Genomic DNA, 22,525 nt, shown 5'->3' on the forward strand with positions numbered 1-22,525 from the left:
GCTCCGAGTTGCGGATGCGGCGGCGTGACATTAGCACGCAAAGCTCCACCCAGCACGTTTCGTGCACGTCCTCAGGTAAACTCAGATCAGAAAAGGGAATTCTCCTAAAGAACAAAGCTCACCACAAGAGCCCGGGATTCGATATATAGTGTAGTATTTTTTTAAAAGACGTATAAAACAATCCATGTTGAATAAAACATGTGTTAAAAACACATACCAAAATGGCCTCTGTTCCGAGTCACAGATGCGGCGGCGTGACGTCAGCACGTAAGGCTCCATCCAACGCGTTTTGTGCGCATGCACATCCTCAGGTAAGCTCAGATCAGAAAGGGGAATTTTCCTCAAGAAAAAAGCTCACCACAGGAGCCCGGGATTCGATATATAGTGTAGTATTTATTTAAAAGAAGGCTCCACCCAGCGCGTTTCGTCCTCGGGGTACATACATATACACACACACACACACACATATATATATATATATATATATATATATATATTTATATATATATATAATGTTTTGGGGTTATAAGTAATTTTGTAGCAAAAAATACCGGTTTAAACTTGTAAACAAAACATGCCAGAAAATTCTTGGTTTCCAAGCGGATATTTTAGGTTTCTTGGCCATGAACATCCACTACATAACCGTACGATCATCTGCAATAAGTTATTTGTACATTTCCACCTACTCCACAAAGTTCCACAAGAACCAATGTACAGCTCTGTGGAAGAGACTCACCATTCCTGCAGAGCAGTACGGCCATGTAGTCCTGGTAGAAGGAGTCGATGTAGAGTAAGAGGCTCGGAGCCTGAGCTGTCAGGAAGCTGAAGGCAATGTTTTCTCTAGGTATCACCGTATCGGCGTATATCGCTGAGGCCGATGCACTGGTGTTCCTGGACACTGGATACGGCTCCTGGAAGACATAGGTGACCGAGGTCCCAGCTTCAAACATTGCGGAAACCTCTAGAAAGACAACAGAAATACAGATAGGATTCTTAAAAAAAATATCTCCATGCGCTCTCATTTGAAAAAAAGGAACAGTTAATAAATTCATAAGAACAGCCAATGAACACGTTTGTCCACTCTACATGCGCTAAGAAGCTTAAAGTGCAACTCCAGTTTAATTTTTATTTGTTTTCATTTTTTAAGTCTCTCCTTTCTGTTTTATTTGTTTTTAACCCCTCGCCTATTGGGCACTTCTACCCCCTTCCTGCCCCCCGGGCACTTCTACCCCCTTCCTGCCCACCGGGCACTTCTACCCCCTTCCTGCCCACCGGGCACTTCTACCCCCTTCCTGCCTACCGGCCAATTTTCAGCTTTCAGCGCTGTTGCACTTTGAATGACAATTGCGCGGTTATGCAACACCGTACCCGTATGAAATTTGTATACTTTTTTTTCACACAAATAGAGCTTTCTTTTGGTGGTATTTATTTGCCGCTGGGTCTTTTATTATTTGTGCTATAAACAAAAAAAGAGCAAAAATTTAAAAAAAAAGTTTTTCTTTGTTGCTATTATAAAATTTTGCAAAGAGGTTCTCCTTCACTTATGTGCATTGATGAGGCTGCACTGATAGGCAGCAAAGTTCATGATAGGCAGCACTGATGGGCACTGATAGGCAGCACTGATGAGGTGGCACGGATAGGCGGCACTGATAGGCGGCGCTGATGATGCTGCACTGATGAGGCTGCACTGATGAGGCTGCACTGATGAGGCTGCACTGATAGGCAGCAAAGTTCATGATAGGCAGCACTGATGGGCACTGATAGGCAGCTCTGATGAGGTGGCACGGATAGGCGGCACTGATAGGCGGCGCTGATGATGCTGCACTGATGAGGCTGCACTGATGAGGCTGCACTGATAGGCAGCAAAGTTTATGATAGGCAGCACTGATGAGCACTGATAGGCAGCACTGATGAGGTGGCACGGATAGGCGGCACCGATGGGCACTGATGAAGTGACATGGATAGGCAGCACTGATGGGCACTGATAGCAGGCACTGATAGGTGGCACTGATAAGCGCACTGATGATGCTACATTGATAGGTGGCACTGATAGGCAGCACTGATGGGTGGCACTGCTGGGCACAGGTGGGTGGCACTGCTAGGCACTCCTGAGCACAGGTGGGTGGCACAGATGGGCACTAGTGGGAGGCACTGATGGGCACTGATCATCAGTGCCAATCACTTATCAGTTATCGGCAGTACTTTCCTTATGCTGTGACAGTGTGAAGAAAGTGAAGCCGATAACCGGCAACTGTAATTACCCGGTGATTTGCTGTGGCATTGGACACAGCTGATCACGTGGTAAAAGGCAGCTGTGATTGGCCGTTTACCATATCACATGATCAGTTGTGTCCGTAGGACACAGCGATCACCGGTGGTGCCATGTGCACGCCGCTGAAATGGCATGCATGGACATCGTCCCAGTACTAGACAACTGTGCTGTAGCTGTCCTTTGGCTACAGCACGGTAGGGAAGAGGTTAAAGCAATCTCCTGGAGGGGGAGGGTAGGTGCAGGGTGTGCGTTAATGAGATCAGCTGCTGAAGTACTTCCTTCCAACAGTTTGCTCGTCCCAATAACCTGGACAAATACCAGGAAGTAATGGAGGAGTTTCCTATAGGAGGCTCAGGTAGGGCGTGCTCTAGAATATAGGGACAGCTTTTCTCTATTGCACAAATGGTATTTTGGTACATGGGGAAGCTGGAATTTAGGAAAAGAAAAGGTGAACTTAGCCTCTAAGCACTTGGAATCTTTATTCCTGTCCCATCCCCCCCTCCTCCGTTTACTATAACCCATTCATTAAAGTATTTCTAAAGGCCATTTTTTCCATTTTTCGATAGCGTAAGGAATGATTAAATCTAAATGCCTAAGCACAATTTTGCAATGTTGACACGTGTTTGTAAAACCGTACATATCACCACATCTACTTTGTACATCCAGGTGGATTATACCGCGTTCTGTTCTGGACAAATTGGGCTTTCATTTGGTGGTAAATGGTAATGGATATCTCCTGATTTTTTTTATTATCAAAGGAAACTGGCCCAAAATAGTAAAAAAAAAAATCATTTTTTTTAATTTAGCTGTGATTCTTGTTACTACCATAACCTACCATCAAAGAACAACCCAAAATAAATTTTCCAGCTCTTGACGATCGCAGCGATACCATATATGTGTATGTTATTTGTTGTTTGTACCCGGAGTACAGCCCAGAAATAATAGTGCGCATTTTGTTTTTTACCTAAAACACACTCACACCAAATCTTTTTTAATCCTGACCTTTGACCCTGACCTTGACCCAAACACTTACCTTGGCACTGAACTGGATCAAACCTTCATCTAGGTATGTTTTTTTTTATTTTTTCTTTTATTTTTTAATATTTATCTTTTCTTTTTTTTTTTTTACAAATATTTTTTTTCCCCTCTATGTCAGGAGTTAGAGAGATACAATGTATCTCTCTCCTCCATTCATAGAGAGAAAAAAAACAAGGGGGCCGGGCTGGACAATGACTGATCACCTTTCCAACCGCTCCATTTCCGCCACCCCCCTCTGCCAATCCCTCCACTGGCTTCCGATTGCGCAACGGATCAAATTCAAAATCCTAACACTGACGTACAAAGCCGTCCACCATACTGCCCCGAACTACATCACTGACCTAATATCCAAGTACCACCCAACACGCACACTCCGCTCCTCACAAGACCTCCTTCTCTCTAGTTCCCTGGTCTCCTCCTCCCATGCCCGCCTCCAGGACTTCTCCAGGGTGTCACCCATCCTCTGGAACTCCCTGCCCCAACCCATCAGATTATCACCTACTCTCCTCTCCTTTAGGCGCACCCTGAAAACCCATCTCTTCAGGGAAGCCTACCCCACCCCCTGCTAACTTGCCGACCTCCTCCACTCTTCCTACCACTCCATCCCCCACAGCTATCTCCTCTTGTGCCACCATCCCCTCCCTCCTAGATTGTAAGCTCCAAGGAACAGGGCCCTCAATCCCCTCATGTTTTGCATTGTATTGGTATTGTTCTGTCACATGTTCTGTCCCCCTTTGTAATGTACAGCGCTGAGCGAACTATCGGCGCTTTATAAATACTGTATAATAATAGTAATAATAATAATCACTGTGATAGCCAATCAAAGGCTATCACAGCGGTCATGTGACCCGAAATTGGGAATCCTGGGCCCCGATCGTTAGAACGGGACTCGGTGCTCTCAGTGACATGCACTGTGCGGCGCGCTTCCAGCAGAAAGACAGGTACGCAAATATCGGTCCCCACGGAAAAAAGCCCAGTTCTGTGAGGCCGCATATTTGTGTGACGTCGGCGTCAAGGGGGTTAACATCCTTCATTTTTTTTTTGTCATCACCCCATTGAACAGTTGACAATCACCGCTTGTCTTGTAGACACAAATGGAAGGCGTGCCGGATCAGAAGATAAGAGTCGAAATACACTTCATGATGTTATGTTAAAAGACAGCCAACACGTTTTGGGGGTCAGAAGAACTCCCCCTTCATCAGGGCTTCAGTTAAAAATGAGACCTTTGAATGGACTCCAAGAAAGGCTTTCCAGTTTGAATCTGTTTGGGGGAGCTGATTGCTGGAGTAGGATTCCTGGCCAGCAGTGTCTCCAACAGCAGTCAAAAAGTAGTCAAGGTAGTTTGGACTTTGGACTTCTTGTCTGGCGCTCCTTCCATGTGAGCACACTTTTTCCTGGTAATCTGCTGGAGTACCCAGTATTGTGGCCTTGCCTATTGTAAGCTGCCTGGCCTGAGCCCCTGAGCTCTTCAAGTGTTTTTCCCCTTCTACTACCTTGTTAAAACTCATATCAAAGTCCCAGTGCCTCTTTGAAACCCTCTTTATTCCATTGGTGTCATGTAGACACAACATGGAGGGAAAATCATTCCAAGTGGGGAAATACACTTTTAACCACTGGCCCATGTAGACAAATGGCTGGACGGGAGCGCTGCCGATGTGGGTGGACCAGGGGCGGATTGACAACTCATGGGGCCCCCGGGCAATAAGGGATCATGGGGCCCCTGTGTCCTTGCCCAAACTCAAAAAAGCCTATGAAAAAGGTACCAGGGGCATCTCATGGGGCCCCCTACTGACCCCAGGCCCTCTGGCAGTGCCCCGAGTTTCCAAATGGTCAGTCCTCCCCTGGGGTGGACATTTCTAAACATTCCCCCGCATCCATTGCCTGTGCACGCTTGCTCTGTGTGAGGTCCCGATTCATGTGATCACTGATTGGCCAATCAGTGATCACATGAATAGTAGCAAACAAGATGTCACTTCCTGACATCATTGCTTACTACTTGTTAAATCTGTGAATGATGACAGAGATCACATGGTACAGGGCTATTCACAACAGCCTTGTACCATGTGACAAGCTGTGACCAATCACAGCTCCTCTCACAATATTTCTCAATGGCTGCAAGAATGCAGCCAGAGAGAAGGAGAAATGATTGCTTTTACAGCCTTTATGGGTGTAAAAGCAATCCATGTAAAAAAAGAAAAAAAAATCTTCATCACCCCCGACAAGTAGTACAGTGGCACTATGGTGATACTGTACTGCTAGGGTGACATTACGTTAAAAAAAAAACAAACATACATAATAATATAAAAAAAATAAAATAAAAATGTAAAAAAACTTTTTCAATAATTATAATTTTTGGTTATCAACTTATTTGTTTTTGTTTTTTTTACTAAAAAGACAGATGAATACATTTTGGCCAATATTTATGAAGAAAGATTATTTATTTGCAAAATTTTATAAGAAAAACACTTTTTTTTCAAAATTTTTGGACTTTTTCATTTATATAGCAAAAAAATAAAAATCCCAGTGGTGAATAAATACCACCAAAATAAAGTTTTATCTGTCTCAAAAAAATGCAAAACAAATCCTATGGGTACAGTGTTGCATGACCGCGCAATTGTCATTCAAAGTGTGACAGCGCTGAAAGCTAAAAATTGGCCTGGACAGGAAGGGGGTAAAAGTGTCCGGACTGGAAGGGGGTAAAAGTGTCCGGACTGGAAGGGGGAGAAAGTGTCCAGACTGGAAGGGGGAGAAAGTGTCCGGACTGGAAGGGGGAGAAAGTGTCCGGACTGGAAGGGAGGGAAAGTGTCCAGACTGGAAGGGGGAGAAAGTGTCCAGACTGGAAGGGGGAGAAAGTGTCCGGACTGGAAGGGGGAGAAAGTGTCCAGACTGGAAGGGGGAGAAAGTGTCCGGACTGGAAGGGGGAGAAAGTGTCCGGACTGGAAGGGAGGGAAAATGTCTGGACTGGAAGTGGTTAAAGTCGGCAATGCAATTAATCCCAAAGGTATTCAGTAGGGTTGAGGTCAGGGCACCCAAGATCCTCCACATCAAACTGGTCAAACAATGTCTTTATGGAGCTGGCTTTGCACACAGGGGTACAGTCATGCTGGAATCTAAAAGGACTTGAAGTGGTTAAGCAGTTGTGACCAAACAGATCTCCACATTGGAAGATGTGCATTCCATTGGTGTTCCAATGACAACCCAACATTTTGTTTTTTTTCTAAATGACGTCGACGCCTAGAACTGATACAATGGGCGAATCTCCCAGAACATGACCTCCTATGATGTTGCCGATCCCAGAGTAGCACAAATGACCAACGTTGAAGGGCCCCTTCCTTATGCTGACCACTCCGCTGTCCTTGTGTGACTACTCCTGAGCACACATACTGAACTACAAGTAGCAGAAACAGTGTACTTGTCCTCAATCATTTTGCTTTATCCCACCAATGACAATGCACACCTCACCTTTCTTGCAGTAGGGTCCCTCGAAGGCGGAGTTTCTGCAGTCGCAGGTGTATCCATTGCGTTTTTCCACACACTTGCCATTGTTGTGGCACAAGTTCCCATAGCTGCTGCAGTGGCCAGGACAGCCCGGCCTGATCCCGAGGGTGACTCTGGCCTTTTCCTCCAGTTCCAAGGTCTGGCCGTTCAGCTGGAGGTAGCGGATACATCCCACGAAACCCCTCTGCCTGGACACCGTTCCTCCTACAGAACAGAATGTCATGGTTAGCCTCGGACAGCAGTGGGGATAATGATGATGGGACCAGGGGCGGACTGACAACTCATGGGGCCCCCAGGCAATAGGGGATCATGGGGCCCCTGTGTCCTTGCCCAAACTCAAAAAAGCCTATGAAGAAGGTAAGAGGGGCATCTCATGGGGCCCCCTACTGACCCGGGGCCCTTGGGTAGTGCTCGAGTTTCCAAATGGTCAGTCTATCTGGATGGGACGACACCAAAACATTTTACAGAACGCTTTCTAGTCTAAGTCAAATTGTTTGCAAAAGCCAATATGTTTCGGAGCCATACTTCCACTTCATCGGGGCTTGAGGAGACAAAGAAGTTATTTATTTATTTCAGGTACTTATATAGTGCCATCACTTTATGCAGTGCTTTACACATATATATTGTACATTCACATCAGTCCCTAACCCTCAAGGTGTGTACAGTCTAAGGTCCCTAACTTATATACACATACTAGGGCCAATTTAGACAGGATCCAATTAACCTACCAGCATGTCTCTGGAGTGTGGGAGGAAAACGGAGTACCCGGAGGAAACCCACGCAGGCACAGGGAGAACATGCAATCTCCAGGCAGGTTGTGCCGTGGTTGGGATTTGAACCAATGCCCCTATTACTGCCAGGTGGAAGTGCTAACCATTTAGCTATAAATGGAGACATTAAAATCAATGAATATTTGGTGTGTAGACAGTAAGTGGCTGTGCACAGTACTTGAACCAGCCGCTGACGAACGCTGTGTGAACCTACTTACAATGCTTTAACAGGCAAACGAGGTAACCACTAAGCAACTTATTCACTCCCTTGTTATATCACGCCTTGACTATTGTAACTCCCTCCTCATTGGCCAACCTCATCGCAGGCTATCCCCACTACAGTCCATCATGAATGCTGCTGCCAGAATCATCCACCTTACTAAAACGCTCTGTGTCAGCCACCCCTCTCTGCCAATCCCTCCACTGGCCTCCACTCAGTGTACTCCACCACTCTCTGCCAATCCCTCCACTGCCCTCCACTCAGTGTACTCCACCCCTCTCTGCCAATCCCTCCACTGGCCTCCTCTCAGTGTCCTCCACCCCCCTCTGCCAATCCCACCACTGGCCTCCACTCAGTGTCCTCCATCCCTCTCTGCCAATCCCTCCACTGACCTCCACTCAGTGTCCTCCATCCCTCTCTGCCAATCCCTACACCGGCCTCCACTCAGTGTCCTCCATCCCTCTCTGCCAATCCCTCCACTGACCTCCACTCAGTGTCCTCCACCACTCTCTGCCAATCCCTCCACCGGCCTCCACTCAGTGTCCTCCATCCCTCTCTGCCAATCCCTCCACTGACCTCCACTCAGTGTCCTCCATCCCTCTCTGCCAATCCCTCCACTGACCTCCACTCAGTGTCCTCCATCCCTCTCTGCCAATCCCTCCACTGACCTCCACTCAGTGTCCTCCATCCCTCTCTGCCAATCCCTCCACTGACCTCCACTCAGTGCCCTCCATCCCTCTCTGCCAATCCCTCCACTGACCTCTACTCAGTGTCCTCCATCCCTCTCTGCCAATCCCTCCACTGGCCTCCACTCAGTGTCCTCCATCCCTCTCTGCCAATCCCTCCACTGAGCTTCCCATTGCCCAACGGATAAAATTCAAAACACTAACAATAACATATAAAGCCATTTATAACTCCGCCCCAAAATACATCTCCAATCTTGTCTCTAAATATCACCCAAACCGTACTCTCCGCTCATCACAAGACCTCCTGCTCTCTAGATCCCTTGTCTCCTCCTCCTATGCTCATCTCCAGGACTTCTCCAGAGCTTCCCCCATCCTCTGGAACTCTCTACCCCAATTTATCAGACTATCGCCTAGTCTTCTCACTTTTAGGCGATCTCTGAAAACCTCTTCAGGGAAGCCTATCCTGCCCTCAGCTCCCTCAGCTAATAATAGAATCTTCTACTCTTCCTACCAGTCCATCCCCCACAGTTACTACCTCTTGTACCACTAGCCCCTCCCTCCTAGATTGTAAGCTCCCAGGATCAGGGCCCTCCTATCCCTCTTGTATTGAACTGTATTGTTGCTGTATTGTCTCCCGTTATATTGTAAAGCGCTGAGCAAACTGTTGGCGCCATAAATCCTGTATAATAATAATAATATAATAATTTGAGAAGGAACAAAAAGGTAAGTAAAAGCAAAACAGAAATGAAATAGACTGTTAATAAAACTTGTGATTATCTCGAATAAGCAAAGTACAGATCCACTTTACATTCAGTCATTTACAGACTCGTACTTGTGGATGTTTTGCTTGCAAAAATGTAGTTACGCCTGGTAATGTTACAGAAATATGTTCAACTTTCTAATTTTAAAATGCAAGAATTTGATATTCAGGAAGAGATTTTTATTTCTGTTTCTCTGGCATATGACTCAGCTGTGATGTAATCCCCTCCTATCAATTGTATTCCGGGAAGAGCTGCATGTCTTAACTCACTTTAACTGAAAGGCAGCAAACATAAAGCTGTTAAGTACAGAGGGGAAGTAAAAATGAAAGAAAGGGAAGGAAAGGGGAAAAGAAAAGGAATTGAAAAAAAAAAGGGACAGGAAAGGGAAAGTGAAGAAAAAGAAAGGGGAAAGGAAAGGGAAATGAAAAAGGTAAACAGAAAAGGAAAGGGCAGGGGAAGGAAAAAAGGGAAACGAAAAAGGTAAACAGAAAAGGAAAGGGCAGGGGAAAGAAAAAAGGAAAAGGGAAACGAAAAAAAAAGAAAAGGGAAAGGCAAAGGGAAAAGGAAAAGGAATGGCAAAGGGAAATGAAAGGGAATGGCGGAAGGAAAGAAAATGAAAGGGAATGGCCAAAGGAAAGGAAAAAGAAACAGAATCATAAAGGAAAGGGAAGGGGAAAGAGAATCATAAAGGAAGGGGAAGGAAAAGAAAGGGAAAATGAAAGGAAAAGAAAGAGGGGAAAAAAGGGAAAGGAGCAAAAAAGAAAAAAGGAAAAGAAAAGGAAAAGGAATGGCCAAGGGAAATGAAAGGGAATGGTGGAAGGAAAGAAAATGAAAGGGAATGGCGAAAGGAAAGGAAAAAGAAACAGAATCAAAAAGAAAAGGGAAGGGGAAAGAGAATAGAAGAGGAAGGGAAAGGAAAAGAAAGAGGGAAAAAAAGGAAAGGAATAAAAAAGGAAAAAGAAAAAAGGAAAGGAAAAAGAAAAAAGGAAATGAAAAAGAAAAAAAGGAAAAGAAAAGGAAAAAGGAATGGCAAAGGAATAGAAAAGAAAAGAGAAAGGAAAAAGGAAAGAAAAGAAAAGGGAAACATAACAGAATCAGAAAGGGAAGCGGGAAAGGGAATCGAAAAGGAAGGGAAAGGAAAAGAAAGGGAAAAGTAAAGGTAAAGAAAAAAGGGAAAAGAAAATGGAAAGGGAAGGAAAGTGAAAGGGAAGGAAAGTGAAAGGAAAAGGAATGAAAGGGAAAAAAACAGAATCAAAAAGGAAAGGGAAGGGAAAGAGAATTGAAAAGAAAGGGGAAGGAAAAGAAAGGGAAAAGGAAAGGAAAAGAAAGAGGGAAAAAAGGGGAAAGGAATAAAAAAGGAAAAAGAAAAAAGGAGAAAAAAAAAGGAAAAGGAATGGCAAAGGAAAATAAAATAAAAGAGAAAGGGAAAGGGAAAGAAAATGGAAACATAACAGAATCAAAAAGGAAAGGGAAGGGGGAAAGGGAAATAAAAAGGAAGAGGAAGGAAAAGGGAAAAGGAAAGGGAAAGAAAAAGAGGGAAAGGCAAAGGGAAAAGAAATGGGAAGGAAAGGGAAAGGAATGGGAAAAGAAACAGAATCACAAAGGACAGGGAAGGGGAAAGGCAATTGAAAAGGAAGGAGAAGGAAAATAAAGGGAAAAGGAAAGGAAAAGAAAGAGGGAAAATAATAAAAAAGGAAAAAGGAAACAGGAAAAAGGAAAAGAAAAAGAAAATAAAAGAGAAAGGGAAAAGGAAAGAAAAGGGAAACGTAACAGAATCAAAAAAGAAAGGGAAAAGGAAAGGGAAAGAAAAAAGGGAAAAGAAAATGGAAAGGGAAAGGAAAGGAAAGAGAGAGAGAGAGAAAGAGAGAGAAAGAGAGAAAGAAAGAAAGAAAGAAAGAAAGAAAGAAAGAAAGAAAGAAAGAAAGAAAGAAAGAAAGAAAGACTCGTCTGAACTGTTCCCAATATGTGAATTGATTAGAAATGACTGATAGGCACTCTGGACTCACCCACATATAGCTGAGCATTCAGCAGCGGTCGAAGGCGCCCATCGAACGGGGTCTGTGCCAGTTTCCTGGGCTGGTTATCCACAACAAGGCTGGTTTCCTTAATATTCCTCTCGGCTCTGACGTGATGCCACTGACCATCATTCAAGGCCGTGACGGACTGCAGAGAAACCTCCACTGGTCCACTTCCCGCATCAAATGAAAACGTCACCTGGTGGGGAGCTGTAAAATACATAGGACGATCAATAGCGCAATCAATATTTGTTTCCATTGATTCATGTTGATGTATTTTTATTGCTGTCCATGTCCATGAATCTGATTTTGGCGTTCCTTATTTTAGCAATGTATCATTTACACTTCGTACTCGTACCCCTTGTGTAATATAAACTTAAAATAACTCATACCTAAAAAGACGCAGCATAAATGAGCTATTTAAAACTTCTCCACTTGACGCACAATCTTATGGAAGTCTTCTTGGACAAACAGGCCGTAGTTATGACCAAAATAACAAAGACAAAGGATCAACGTTTTAAACAGAAATGCTCAGATATATCTCAATTCTACCAATGTACAGTATTTTATTTATTTTTTATTTCCTTGTTAAAGTGACAACAGGCTCTTGATAAAACCAAGATTCTCCAAAGCATTGACTGTTTTTTTTTTTTTTTTTTTACCAGCTTTATAAAGCGTGACTATAGGCCTCCTTGGAGAGGCTTAGGACAGAGACTTTGTTTTTTGCATAGAGAATTATGGTAGGTGGATGGAATGCGAGCTTTGCTCTTGCTTACAGAAGTAAAGGGAGTGGCTTGGGATGCAGGCTTTGATCCTGCTGAGAGAAGGAAGGGATATGACTTGGGATGCAGGCTTTGATCCTGCTGAGAGAAGGAAGGGATATGACTTGGGATGCGGGCTTTGATCCTGCTTAGAGAAGGAAGGGATATGACTTGGGATGCAGGCTTCGATGATGCTCTGAGAAGAATGGTAAGTGGCTTGGGATGCAGGCTTTGGTCCTTCTAACAGAAGTAAAGGGAGTGACTTGGGATGCAGGCTTTGGTCCTTCTAACAGAAGGAAAGGGAGTGACTTGGGATGCAGGCTTAGAGAAGGAAGGGATATGACTTGGGATGCGGGCTTTGATCCTGCTTAGAGAAGGAAGGGATATGACTTGGGATGCAGGCTTTGATCCTGCTGAGAGAAGAAAGGGATATGACTTGGGATGCAGGCTTTGATCCTGCTTAGAGAAGGAAGGGATATGACTTGGGATGCAGGCTTTGATCCTGCTTAGAGAAGGAAGGGATATGACTTGGGATGCAGGCTTTGATCCTGCTTAGAGAAGGAAGGGATATGACTTGGGATGCAGGCTTCGATGATGCTCTGAGAAGAATGGTAAGTGGCTTGGGATGCAGGCTTTGGTCCTTCTAACAGAAGGAAAGGGAGTGACTTGGGATGCAGGCTTAGAGAAGGAAGGGATATGACTTGGGATGCAGGCTTTGATCCTGCTTAGAGAAGGAAGGGATATGACTTGGGATGCGGGCTTTGATCCTGCTTAGAGAAGGAAGGGATATGACTTGGGATGCGGGCTTTGATCCTGCTTAGAGAAGGAAGGGATATGACTTGGGATGCAGGCTTTGATCCTGCTTAGAGAAGGAAGGGATATGACTTGGGATGCAGGCTTTGATCCTGCTTAGAGAAGGAAGGGATATGACTTGGGATGCAGGCTTCGATGATGCTCTGAGAAGAATGGTAAGTGGCTTGGGATGCAGGCTTTGGTCCTTCTAACAGAAGTAAAGGGAGTGACTTGGGATGCAGGCTTTGGTCCTTCTAACAGAAGTAAAGGGAGTGACTTGGGATGCAGGCTTTGGTCCTTCTAACAGAAGTAAAGGGAGTGACTTGGGATGCAGGCTTTGGTCCTTCTAACAGAAGGAAAGGGAGTGACTTGGGATGCAGGCTTTGATCCTGCTTAGAGAAGGAAGGGATATGGATTTGGATTGACGCAAATGACTGGTTGTCTGGCTGACACGCCAACTTTTATGCTTTCTTGCATAGTCACATAGTTAGCCTGGCTGAAAAATGACAAAAGTCCATTCAGTTCAACCAAAAAAAAAATATATATATAATCCTACACCCACAGTTGATCCAGTGGAAGGCAAAAGAAACCAGCAAAGCACGATCCAATTTGCTCCTGCTGGGAAAAAAATCCTTCCTGATCCCCCGAGAGGCAATCAGATATTCCCTGGATCAACTTTCCCTATAAATGTTATATCCAGTTATATTCTGTGTATCCAAGAAACAATCCAGGACTTTCCTACAGCAATCCACTGAGCTGCCACAACCAACTCTTGAGGGAGTCTATTCCACATTCTCACAGCTCTTAATGTGAAGAAACCTTTCCATGTTTGGAGATTAAATTTATTTTCCTCCAGACGTAAAGAGCGCCCCCTTGTCCTCTGTGATGACCTCAGGGGGAATAACTACACCGAGTTCACTATATGAACCACTGATGTATTTATACATGGAGATCATATCCCCCCTTATGTATTATACATGGAGAGCATATCCCCCTTATGTATTATACATGGAGATCACATCCCCCCTTATGTATTATACATGGAGATCATATCCCCCCTTATGTATTATACATGGAGATCATATCCCCCCTTATGTATTATACATGGAGATCATATCCCCCCTTATGTATTATATATGGAGATCATATCCCCCCTTATGTATTATACATGGAGATCATATCCCCCCCTTATGTATTATACATGGAGATCATATCCCCCCTTATGTATTATACATGGAGATCATATCCCCCCTTATGTATTATACATGGAGATCTTATCCCCCCTTATGTATTATACATGGAGATCATATCCCCCTTATGTATTATACATGGAGATCATATCCCCCCTTATGTATTATACATGGAGATCATATCCCCCTTATGTATTATACATGGAGATCATATCCCCCCTTATGTATTATAGATGGAGATCATATCCCCCCTTATGTATTATACATGGAGATCATATCCCCCCCCCCATTAAGTATTATACAGGGAGATCATATCCCCCCTTAATCTCCTCTTCTCAGTAGAGAATAAATTCAGTTCCTCTAATCTTTCCTCATAGCTGATCTCCTCCATGCCTCTTATCAGTTTGGTTGCCCTTCTCTGTACTTTCTCCAGTTCCCCAATGTTCTTTAGATGAGGTCTTACTAGTGATTTGTACGGGGGGGGGATGATATCTCTCTCTCTGGAGTCTGTACCTCTCTAATACAAGAGAGGATTTTGCTCGCTTTAGAACCTGCAGCTCAGCATTGCTGCCATTATTAAGCTTGTGATCTACCTGAACCCCCAGATCCTTCTCCACCATGGACCCCCCCAGATCCTTCTCCCCTTCTCCAACATTGACCTCCCCAGATCCTTCTCCCCTTCTCCAACATTGACCTCCCCAGATCCTTCTCCCCTTCTCCAACATTGACCTCCCCAGATCCTTCTCCCCTTCTCCAACATTGACCTCCCCAGATCCTTCTCCACCATTGACCCCCCCAGATCCTTCTCCACCATTGACCCCCCCAGATCCTTCTCCACAATGGACCCCCCCAAATCCTTGTCCACTATTGACCCTCCCAGATCCTTCTATACCATTGACCCTCCCAGATCCTTCTCCACTATTGTCCCTCCCTAGATCCTTCTCCACCATTGACCCTCCCAGATCCTTCTCCACCATTGACCCCCCAGATCCTTCTCCACCATTGACCCCCCCAGATCCTTCTCCCCTTCTCCAACATTGACCTCCCCAGATCCTTCTCCACCATTGACCCCCCCAGATCCTTCTCTCCTTCTCCAACATTGACCTCCCCAGATCCTTCTCCCCTTCTCCAACATTGACCTCCCCAGATCCTTCTCCCCTTCTCCAACATTGACCTCCCCAGATCCTTCTCCCCTTCTCCAACATTGACCTCCCCAGATCCTTCTCCACCATTGACCCCCCCAGATCCTTCTCCACCATTGACCCCCCCAGATCCTTCTCCACAATGGACCCCCCCAAATCCTTGTCCATTATTGACCCTCCCAGATCCTTCTATACCATTGACCCTCCCAGATCCTTCTCCACTATTGTCCCTCCCTAGATCCTTCTCCACCATTGACCCCCCAGATCCTTCTCCACCATTGACCCCCCCAGATCCTTCTCCACCATTGACCCTCCCAGATCCTTCTCCACCATTGACCCTCCCAGATCCTTCTCCACCATTGACCCCCCAGATCCTTCTCCACCATTGACCCCCCCAGATCCTTCTCCCCTTCTCCAACATTGACCTCCCCAGATCCTTCTCCACCATTGACCCCCCCAGATCCTTCTCTCCTTCTCCAACATTGACCTCCCCAGATCCTTCTCCACAATTGACCCCCCCAGATCCTTCTCCACCATTGACCCCCCCCCCAGATCCTTCTCCACAATGGACCCCCCCAAATCCTTGTCCACCATTGACCCTCCCAGATCCTTCTATACCATTGACCCTCCCAGATCCTTCTCCACCATTGTCCCTCCCTAGATCCTTCTCCACCATTGACCCTCCCAGATCATTCTCCACCATTGACCCCGCAGATCCTTCTCCACCATTGACCCCCCAAGATCCTTCACCATTGATCCTCCCAGATCCTTCTCCACCGTTGACCCCCCAAGATCCTTCTCCACCATTGATCCTCCCAGATCCTTCTCCACCATTGACTCCCACAGATCCTTCTCCACCATTGACTCCCACAGATCCTTCTCCACCACTGACCCCCCTGTTTTACCCCCCTAGTATGTATGATGCATATTCTTAGCCCCTAAGTGCAGAACCTTACATTTATCAACACAAAACCTCATTGGCCCCATAGTCCCCTAATTACACAGAGCATTGAGGTCGGCTTGTAAGTTGGGGACATCCTGTAAGGACGTTATTCCCCGGCACAGCTTGGTGTCATCTGCAAAGACTGAAATGGGATTTATAATCCCAAACACAGGGGCGGATTGACCATTTGTAAACTTGGGCACTGCCTGAGGGCCCGGGGTCAGTAGGGGGCCCCATGAGATGCCCCTGGTACCTTTCATAGGCTTTTTTGGGTGTGGTTTGAGTATGGGCGAGGACACAGGGGCCCCATGATCCCCTATTGCTTGGGGGCCCCATGAGTTGTCAGTCCGCCCCTGCCCAGACCCGATATCATTCATAAATATAATAAAAAGCTTTCCGAGTCACCGACACATTACAATGGCGCCGAGCACGGGTTCTGGCTTCACTTGCTGCATGCTTGCCCCAGGCCAGCGGCTCAGAAAGTTTTAAAGCCGCGGACAGGCAGCAAGGCAAGTTTTGCCTGAAAGCAGATAAAACGCCATTGGCAGTCGACATTTCTTGGATAATGTCAAAACAATTTAGTCACTGAAGAAAGGCGAAAGCATCTCCGACTTTGAAACGACTTTCCAAAAGACTTCTGTATTGCAGTTCTTCGCTGCCTTCAGTTTTGACAATTAAACATAAAGCATTTGATGAGCAATTTATGAAGGATCAAGAGGGGGAAAAAAAACAAAAAAAATCTGCATTGTTCTTTCTTCCTCCCACGCAGAACGCATCACCAGATCGATCCGCTCCGGCTTGGCACCCTTTTGTGAAATTGCGTTCATTATGTTATTATTTTGCATTTCTGAAAGGTTATTATTCAAATGTAGCAACATTATTATTATTATTATTATTTTTTTTTTTTTGTGTGTGTTTCTACAAGTTGTGCGCCGTTACCATCGGAGGGGCCGATGCCGTTTCACCGTAAATGACTCGAGCTTGAAAATATACGAACGCACCAATTAAACAAGAGCACCTCGTAATCATTAAGATCGAGTTTTTGAAAACACATCCATCATGCAGCCTAGATTGGCATTCATGTGTTGTCATTTCCCACAATGAGTCTAAAAGGTCAAGACACTTAACTAAAATAAAGAAAACAATAAGATTTCAAATACTTTACTGGGGGTGTGCGGAACAATTCTCCCAGTATGTTAAAAAAGAAAAAAAAAAAAATCGGAATATTAGAACATAATTAGTCAATAAATTTCAAAAGAAAATAATAAAAAAAAGTAAAGTAAAATAAATAACATAAAAAAATAAAAAAAACATTTAAAAAAAAAGTATTTATTGAAATAGTATTAAAAGTCAATGGGCCACCTTGTTAAAGAAAAAAAAAATCTGAATATTAGAACATAACTAGTCAATTAATTTCAAAAGAAAATAATAAAAAAAAGTAAAGTAAAATAAATAACATAAAAAAATAAAAAAAACATTTTAAAAAAAAAGTATTTATTGAAATAGTATTAAAAGTCAATGGGCCACCTTGTTAAAGAAAAAAAAGAAAATCTGAATATTAGAACATAATTAGTCAATTAATTTCAAAAGAAAATAATAAAAAAAGTAAAGTAAAATAAATAACAAAAAAATAAAAAAACATTTAAAAAAAAAGTATTTATTGAAAGAGTATTAAAAGTCAATGGGCCACCTTGTTAAAGAAAAAAAAAATCTGAATATTAGAACATAATTAGTCAATTAATTTCAAAAGAAAATAATTAAAAAAAAGTAAAGTAAAATAAATAACATAAAAAAATAAAAAAACATTTAAAAAAAAAGTATTTATTGAAATAGTATTAAAAGTCAATGGGCCACCTTGTTAAAAAAAAAAAAAAAAAAATCTGAATATTAGAACATAATTAGTCAATTAATTTCAAAGGAAAATAATAAAAAAAAAAGTAAAGTAAAATAAATAACATAAAAAAATAAAAAAACATTTAAAAAAAGAGTATTTATTGAAATAGTATTAAAAGTCAATGGGCCGCCCTGTTAAAGGAAAAAAATATTTAAAAGACTCGCCCAGTTTCAAATACTGTACTTGGGGTGTGCGGAACAATTCTCCCAGTATGTAAAAAAAAAAAAAAAAATCTGAATATTAGAACATAGTCAAATAATTTCAAAGGAAAATAAAAAAAAAAAGTAAAGTAAAATAAATAACATAAAAAAAATAAAAAAACATTTAAAAAAAGAGTATTTATTGAAATAGTATTAAAAGTCAATGGGCTGCCCTGTTAAAGGAAAAAATATTTAAAAGACTCGCCCAGTTTCAAATACTGTACTTGGGGTGTGCGGAACAATTCTCCCAGTATGTTAAAAAAAAAAGAAGATCTGAATATTAGAACATAATTAGTCAATTAATTTCAAAAGAAAATAATAAAAAAAAGTAAAGTAAAATAAATAACATAAAAAAATAAAAAAAACATTTAAAAAAAAAGTATTTATTGAAATAGTATTAAAAGTCAATGGGCCACCTTGTTAAAGAAAAAAAAAATCTGAATATTAGAACATAATTAGTCAATTAATTTCAAAAGAAAATAATTAAAAAAAAGTAAAGTAAAATAAATAACATAAAAAAATAAAAAAACATTTAAAAAAAAAGTATTTATTGAAATAGTATTAAAAGTCAATGGGCCACCTTGTTAAAAAAAAAAAAAAAAAAAAAATCTGAATATTAGAACATAATTAGTCAATTAATTTCAAAGGAAAATAATAAAAAAAAAGTAAAGTAAAATAAATAACATAAAAAAATAAAAAAACATTTAAAAAAAGAGTATTTATTGAAATAGTATTAAAAGTCAATGGGCCGCCCTGTTAAAGGAAAAAATATTTAAAAGACTCGCCCAGTTTCAAATACTGTACTTGGGGTGTGCGGAACAATTCTCCCAGTATGTTAAAAAAAAAAGAAGATCTGAATATTAGAACATAATTAGTCAATTAATTTCAAAAGAAAATAATTAAAAAAAAGTAAAGTAAAATAAATAACATAAAAAAATAAAAAAACATTTAAAAAAAAAGTATTTATTGAAATAGTATTAAAAGTCAATGGGCCACCTTGTTAAAAAAAAAAAAAATCTGAATATTAGAACATAATTAGTCAATTAATTTCAAAGGAAAATAATAAAAAAAAAAGTAAAGTAAAATAAATAACATAAAAAAATAAAAAAAACATTTAAAAAAAGAGTATTTATTGAAATAGTATTAAAAGTCAATTGGCCGCCCTGTTAAAGGAAAAAATATTTAAAAGACTCGCCCAGTTTCAAATACTGTACTTGGGGTGTGCGGAACAATTCTCCCAGTATGTAAAAAAAAAAAAAAAATTCTGAATATTAGAACATAGTCAAATAATTTCAAAGGAAAATAAAAAAAAAAGTAAAGTAAAATAAATAACATAAAAAAACATTTAAAAAAAGAGTATTTATTGAAATAGTATTAAAAGTCAATGGGCTGCCCTGTTAAAGGAAAAAATATTTAAAAGACTCGCCCAGTTTCAAATACTGTACTTGGGGTGTGCGGAACAATTCTCCCAGTATGTTAAAAAAAAAAGAAGATCTGAATATTAGAACATAATTAGTCAATTAATTTCAAAAGAAAATAATAAAAAAAAGTAAAGTAAAATAAATAACATAAAAAAATAAAAAAAACATTTAAAAAAAAAGTATTTATTGAAATAGTATTAAAAGTCAATGGGCCACCTTGTTAAAGAAAAAAAAGAAAATCTGAATATTAGAACATAATTAGTCAATTAGTTTCAAAAGAAAATAATAAAAAAAAGTAAAGTAAAATAAATAACATAAAAAAAAAAAACATTTAAAAAAAAAGTATTTATTGAAATAGTATTAAAAGTCAATGGGCCACCTTGTTAAAGAAAAAAAAATCTGAATATTAGAACATAATTAGTCAATAAATTTCAAAAGAAAATAATAAAAAAAAGTAAAGTAAAATAAATAACAAAAAATAAAAAAATACAAAAAAAAATATTTATTGAAATAGTATTAAAAGTCAATGGGCCACCCCGTTAAAGAAAAAAAATACTTAAAAGACTCGCCCAGTTACATTTGTTTGTGATTAATTATGAAGGAAAATTAATAAAGCTTGGGGCATCTCCAAACAACAATTTTACAGCAAAAAAAAAAAAAAAAATAGTTATAGAAATAGTATTAAAATCCAATAGGCCACCCTGTTAAAAAAAATATTTAAAATACCTGCCCAGTTACGTTTGTTTGTGGTTAATTAATCTGAATATTAGAACATAATTAGTCAATTAATTTCAAAAGAAAATAATAAAAAAAAATAAAGTAAAATAAATAACATAAAAAAATAAAAAAACATAAAAAAAAAAAGTATTTATTGAAATAGTATTAAAAGTCAATGGGCCACCTTGTTAAAGAAAAAAAATACTTAAAAGACTCGCCCAGTTACGTTTGTTTGTGGTTAATTATGAAGGAAAATTAATAAAGCTTGGGGCATCTCCAAACATAAATTTTACAGCAAAAATTAAAAAAAAAAATAGTTATAGAAATAGTATTAAAATCCAATAGGCCACCCTGTTAAAAAAAAATATTTAAAAGACCCGCCCAGTTACGTTTGTTGTGGTTAATTATGAAGAAAAATTAATAAAGCTTGGGCAGGGGCGGACTGACAACTCATGTGGTCCCCGGGCAATAGGGGATCATGGGGCCCCTGTGTCCTTGCCCAAACTCAAAAAAGCCTATGAAAAAGGTACCAGGGGCATCTCATGGGGCCCCCTACTGACTCTGGGCCCTCAGGCAGTGCCCGAGTTTCCAAATGCTGAGTCCGCCCCTGGTTTTATCTGATCAAAACTCTTTATAAAGTGCACTTTAAAGGCATAAAGGGACATGATTAAAAAAAATGCGTGAATGCATTGAAAACCAATTAATCCGTTCCGGAGGTCAGAATAAACACATTGAAAACCAATTAATCTGTTCCGCAGGTCAGAAAAAAGTAAAAAAAAAGTCTTATCTGTTCAAAACTCTTTATAAAGTGCACTTTAATGGCATAAATACTGTACAGGGACATGATTAAGAATTTATTCGTAATTTCATTAAAAACCAATTTATCCGTTCCGGAGGTCAGAAAAAAGTCAGAAAAAAAGTTTTATCCAGGGGTGGACTGACAACTCATGGGGCCCTGGGCAATATGGAATCATGGGGCCCCTATGTCCTTGCCCAAACTCAAAAAAACCTATGAAAAAGGTACCAGGGGCATCTCATGGGGCCCTCTACTGACCCTGGGCCCTCAGGCAGTGCCCGAGTTTCTAAATGGTCAGTCCGCCCCTGGTTTTATCTGATCAAAACTCTTTATAAAGTGCACTTTAAAGGCATAAAGGGACATGATTAAAAAAAATGTGTGAATGCATTGAAAACCAATTAATCCGTTCCGGAGGTCAGAAAAAACGCATTGAAAATCAATTAATCCGTTCCGGAGGTCAGAGAAAAGTAAATATCTGTTCAAAACTCTTTATAAAGTGCACTTTAAAGGCATAAATACTGTACAGGGACATGATTAAAAATTAATTCGTAAATGCACTGAAAACCAATTAATCCGTTGAAAAAAAGTCAAAATGTCATGGGGCCCCCTACTGACCCCAGGCCCTCAGGCAGTGCCCGAGTTTCCAAATGGTGAGTCCGCCCCTGGTTTTATCTGTTCAAAACTCTTTATAAAGTGCACTTTAAAGGCATATAGGGACTTGATTAAAAAAAATTGTAAATGCATTGAAAACCAATTAATCCGTTCCGGAGGTCAGAAAAAAGTAAAAAAAAGTCTTAACTGTTCAAAACTCTGTATAAAGTGCACTTTAAAGGCATCAATACTGTACAAGGACATGATAAAAAAAAAATTTGCAAATGCATTGAAAACCAATTAATCCGTTCGCATTGCGAAAAAAATTCGTAAACAAAGCATTATTTTAAATGGATTTTCATTCGTAAACCGAAAATTACGTTCACCGAGGCGTTCATCAACCGTGGTACGCCTGTACCTGTAATAAAAATTTAAAAATAAAAAATAAATAAATGGCTTACTGAATGACCGTGCAACAAATAGTACCGGAAAGCAGCGCCCACGACATACCCGAGCAGCACATCCAATTTAATGGGGGAGACAGAAACCAAGCACCATCTTCAAAATGCCAAAGCGGCACGGAGCCGTCGGTGCCGTGCGTTGCTATGGAAACGGAAATTGACAGTCTCCAGGGACCGATCATCAGAAAAAAAAAAAAAAAATCTTGGAAAGTGACAGACCGTTCCCATCACACCTCTAACATACAGAATAGAAAAGAGGGAGTGCCAATGTCGCCATCTCGCCGCGTGTTTTCAAAGCTCGGAGCCGCAATGTTAACACCTCCTCAATTTCCAAATATAAATTCCAAGGAGGTGCGA

The 22,525-nt window shown here is 41.1% G+C and overlaps 1 protein-coding gene across 1 annotated transcript in view; it reads right to left on the minus strand.

The window, feature by feature from the left end:
• LOC149462256 (contactin-associated protein-like 5) overlaps positions 1 to 22,525 on the minus strand; it is a 577,382-nt gene that overhangs the window by 96,794 nt on the left and 458,063 nt on the right. Inside the window, exons 17-19 of the mRNA XM_089677193.1 lie at positions 11,252 to 11,470; positions 6,773 to 7,012; positions 737 to 961 (exon numbers count right to left, since the gene is read on the minus strand). Of these exons, the coding sequence (XP_089533319.1) occupies positions 737 to 961; positions 6,773 to 7,012; positions 11,252 to 11,470 (684 nt within the window). The remainder of the gene's footprint in view (positions 1 to 736; positions 962 to 6,772; positions 7,013 to 11,251; positions 11,471 to 22,525) is intronic.

This window comes from Staurois parvus, unplaced genomic scaffold, assembly GCF_062004578.1.
Source record: "Staurois parvus isolate SC_StPar_1 unplaced genomic scaffold, SC_StPar_1.0 ptg000179l, whole genome shotgun sequence".
Lineage (NCBI taxonomy): Eukaryota > Metazoa > Chordata > Amphibia > Anura > Ranidae > Staurois > Staurois parvus.